The sequence below is a fragment of the Centroberyx affinis genome, unplaced genomic scaffold, assembly GCF_046629955.1.
Source record: "Centroberyx affinis isolate AG114_WGS23_722 - 3 ecotype Tasmania unplaced genomic scaffold, CSIRO-AGI_Caff_v1 ptg002923l_1, whole genome shotgun sequence".
Lineage (NCBI taxonomy): Eukaryota > Metazoa > Chordata > Actinopteri > Beryciformes > Berycidae > Centroberyx > Centroberyx affinis.
Genome location: NW_027281045.1, coordinates 164,972 through 169,808, shown reverse-complemented (window position 1 = coordinate 169,808; position 4,837 = coordinate 164,972). Strand labels below are relative to the sequence as shown.

General features: G+C 36.9%; 1 protein-coding gene across 1 annotated transcript; it reads right to left on the bottom strand.

Moving 5' to 3' along the window:
• Positions 1-3,230: 3,230 nt before the first annotated feature.
• On the bottom strand, positions 3,231-4,079 carry LOC139658530 (C-C chemokine receptor type 8-like). The gene has a single exon (XM_071536657.1). It carries the CDS (start codon positions 4,077-4,079, stop codon positions 3,231-3,233), a length of 849 nt encoding a protein of 282 aa, XP_071392758.1.
• Positions 4,080-4,837: the final 758 nt, after the last annotated feature.

The window sequence follows — 4,837 nt, the reverse complement described above, 5'->3', positions numbered from 1 at the left end:
AATAAACAAACTCCAAGTAATTCAATCCATGATGCTTTGCATAACTTGTTCATTTGACTAAATGCCAATCTGCCCTTCCTACCTCTCTACAGTTCAAAACACGACATGGCAGAACTCAACAGCTAAACAAACATGGTATACAAATAGCTTAACAGGGCTCATCTCCATTTGTCAAAGGAGAGCTATTAAAACCTTATATGAGAAAATCTGAACAAGCAAGGGATGGACATTCATATTTGATTTATTGAGGCAAATATGGATCTTGACTTTTATAATGTTAACCCTGAAAAATAGCCTTTTTGTGTTTTTATGTTACAGCAGCTCCCTTTAACAGTGTTGATGCTATCTCAGCCATTGCTTTAGCACTAGCTTGTTTACTCTCTGCCAGCCAAGGCAGCAAAGATCCTAACTGCATATTTGGATGATGTCCATCAGTGGCTGCAACATAATCATCTGTATTGTATTGAATTTAAAAAAAAAAACTGTTTCTATGTGTTTCTCCATTAGAAAACAGGGCTCACTTAAAAATTTTAAAATCAAGATACGGAATGAAGAAATAATTTTAAGTTCAATAATCTTAGATCCACCACTTAAATTTGATAAACATGTAAAGAAGATTTCAAAAACAGTAAAGACCAACCTTAATTGTTTCAAATTAATCAGGCACTCTACCCACTCAGGCAGCCCAGTTATTCATGCACTCTATGATTTGTTCTCATTTTCCATATTGTATGACAGTATGGGCTCAAGCACCACCATCTACAATCAGACACCTCACATCCTTATACAATCAGGCACTGAAAATAATGGACAAAATTTAAATTTGGACAATCAGCTTTCTCCATAAAGGGCTGTCAACTCTGGAACACATTACCAACTGAAATCAGATTAATTCCAGATATAAAATCTTTTACAACAAAGGTTAAGTGCTGGCTAAAAGCAAACCAGAGCTGTATTCATTTTTAGCTAATTGTACTCTAAATTAGTGGTTCTCAGTGTGGGGTCCGGGGACCACCAGGGGTCCTTGAGGGCGTTCCAGGGGGTCCCCAGCCAACTGATAAATTGTTAAACTTCAGCATTATTTCATTTACAAGAAGTTAACACAATTAGAGAATGTAGAAGAATGACTATTTTGATCATAGTGTCTCTGTTATCTCTCTACCTACAATACAGATAGTCATGGAATTCTAGACAAAATCATATCTAACAATAAAAATATTCTCTCTATCGATCAAATGGGGGTCCATGGCCCTATTGTGGACTAAATTAGGGGTCCGTGATATGAAAAAGGTTGAGAATCACTGCTCTAAATTACTAGTGGTGTATGTGTATTGGTGTATTGTGGTATGTGTATTTTATTGTATTTCCATATCTGTAGTGTATTGTGGTTTTATGATACTGAAAGCTGTATATTTTAATTACACTATACATGTAAAAGCCCAACTAGGGACAAGAGTTGAAAATTAGCAATAGCTATAAACTCTCTGTGCATCAGTTTGCATCATATGGAAACTAAGAAGGAATGACGTTCATTTGGAATTGAAAGTTTTAGCCCCATGAGCTCCTCACCATTGAAAAATCAGCTAAAATCAATATAACATCAAAAATTTGGACACACCAGACTGAATGTATGTTTTTCATTATCTTATATAAATAGTGAAGTTGATGCCTATTTATGAATCTCTTTCCAAAGCCTTTGCCTTTCCATCAAGGCAAAGGGCGACTACTTTAAAGACTCTAAAACATAAGACAAACACTTTTTTTGGGATAGGGGATAGCCAATTTGTATCAACATCAAAGAAATATTAACTTTTGCAGCAATTTATTGATGAAAAACTAATTATAATCATTTTGAAATTAGAGTCTATATGGATGCAGTGTTGAAATAGAACATTTGGATCCAGTGCCAAATTGTGGGAATCATTGGAAAACACACAGAGCTGAGACATATTCAATTTATTACCAACATTTTTGACTGTTGTTGATTTGTTAGATCCTAAATGTCAACAGCTTTACACTAGAATAGACAGCTATACGGTTGATATGAACACTGGCGTAAAATACACAAACTATTTCAAACTGAAGGTAAAGGATGAGTTGTCACAAAAGATGACATGCAAATGCAAAAAATGACTCATTTGTGCAGATGGGATCTAAGAGGCTCATAAAGCACATCTCACCAAGGAAAGTGAACTGGAGAACAGAAACTTCATGACAACAAAACACAACAAGAGAAAAGAAAAGAAAATTTAAAATAAGAAAATTGGTACTGGAGATGAATGTCTCTCCTGCTGTGTGTATAATTAAACAATATTTGATTTGGTCTCATGCCTTTAGACAGAGCACAGGTACATTCTCCAATCTCACAACTTTCTGGCCTCCCTCACTGATTTATTTGACTCTGACCATTTGCCAGTTAAAAAAAAGGTATAGAAAAAAAACAACATATAAATGGATAAAATGGTGATACAACAAAAGACAGTGGTAAGCAAAAGTGGAATAAATAATAATAATCATAATAATAACTTTACTTATATAGCACCTTTAAAAACAGAGTTTACAAAGTGCTTTGACAGACAAAATAAAAACAGAATACTAAAATTATGAATTTAAAAGGCAATAAAACAATAAACAGGGATTAAGTTCATAGGAGGACAGAGGTGGAAAAGAGCAAACATTCAAGTAAATAGTAGTGTAATGGTAGGATGAAAACCAAAATAAATAAAATAATAGAATAAAAGTAAGATAAAATTAAGATAGAGTTAAGATAAAAGATAAAAGACGTAAAAAGGCAATAGAAAGATGATAAAAAGATGATAAAAGACAATAAAAAGCTGGTAAAAAGATAAAAAGATGATAAAAAGATGATATAAAGACGACATCACATAAAAGCAAGTCTATAAAAATGGGGTTTAACAAGTGATTTAAAAGAAGTAAAGAGATGTGAATGATTATGCTGAAGGTATTAGTCAGACCCTCAGCGCTTACTTGGGAAACAAATATTTGCCCAAAAATATATTGCATAAACAATAAAATCAACTCAGGTATTGGGAATTTTAACTCTACTTTGAAATACCCAGCCCATTGTATTTTCCCTTACAAACTGAATACACAATTCACATTAACACGATTACTATGTGATTACTATGTGAACTTTTTTTTTTTTTTTTTTTTCATGATCAATTTGCAAAACATAAACTGAAGCTCACAATCAGGCCTATATCTATCCTTCAGAGCCCCTTGACGCAAGGCAGTTTCCCAACTCGATGGAGGAACAGGAGCGGCTGGACAAACCTTGTCATTGTGGACACTGACGCAGAGATGCTGAGAACAAAGTAGAATTTCCCTTTTCTAAAATAACCTCTCAGCGGTAGCACTACCACAAAGGAAAGATAGTTGAGGAGCGCCGACATCATGACGATCGAGATGATTCGAAAAGCCTTCCTCTTCATGCCGTCCCCCACCCCCCCGCCCTCCCTGTCTCGCTCCCTCGCCCCTTCTCCCGGCCCGGGCCGTTTCAGAGCCCTGAGGACTGAGCCGCAGCAGAACAGCATGAGCAAAAACAGCAAAACGTAACAGCCCAGCAACATGTCCAAAGAAGCGGCATTTTCAAACACAAATCCGACGCAAGATCCAAGCACCAGCAGCCAGACAACACCACAGCAGGCCACCCTGTACCTCAGGGGTTTATACTTCAGGAAGACCACAGGGTGGACTACTGCCAGGTAACGCTCCACGCAGATACAGCTCTGGAACAAGGGTGAGATGTGGAGACCGTCGAAAAAAGTCAAGCCTGTGTAGAGTTGGGAGTCACACGTGAACAACCATGAGAGGAACAGGAAGTTGGAAAGGCAGTGGAGGAGATCGCAGGCGGCCAGGTTGAGGGCGAAGAACTCGGAGGCCATCGTCCCCCCGGCCCCGGTCACGATCAGCCACGCTACGTAGCTGTTGGCGGGGAGGCTGAGGACGAGGTTGACGGAGCATGCGGCGAACGCCGCGGACAGGGCCTGAGACGTGTGGTCGTCGGAGGGTGCGAAGAAGGAGCATGGGTTGGAGCCGTTGTCCGAGGTGGTGTTCATCTTAAAAGTTAGCAAATACGCACGGTTCAGAAGCGGAAATACAAGTCAGTAAGATAATTACTAACTAAGTGCGATGATGGTGCGTTCCCCATTGTAAATAGTTTAATTGAAATTGGAATGAGGTTGACTGAACACAAAAACAATGATGAGTGAATATTTAGCAATCAAATTTTATTCAAGTCAATAATTATATAAAAATATCCTGGTAACACTTTACAATAAGGGTACAGTAAGTTAAGGGTTAGTTAATTCTTAATAAGTGTTAGTTCATGCTTACTAAGGGTTAGTTAATGGTTAATAAGTTTAGTTAATGCTTAATAAGGTTAGTTAATGCTTAATAAGTGTTAATGCTTAATAAGGATTAGTTAATGCTTAATAAGTGTTAGTTAATGTTTAATAAGGTTAGTTAATGCTTAATAAGTGTTAGTTAATGCTTAATAAGGTTAGTTAATGCTTAATAAGCATTAACTAACCCTTAATTAACAGTTAACTAATGTGTGATTTACTAATGGTGTTCATGTTAACTAAGGTATTATTTAATAGTTTATAAAGATGACTTAAATCCGAGGTTCTCAATTGTTTTTCAGCCAAGGACCCCTTACAAGATAGAGAATATACCGGGGACCCCCTCATTCTGATTTGTGATTTTGGGCTATATAAATAAAAACTGACATGACTTGACATGTATCAGAATCAGAATCAGAATAAAGTTTATTGCCAAGTAAGTGTTCACAGTACAAGGAATTTGCTTTGGCATG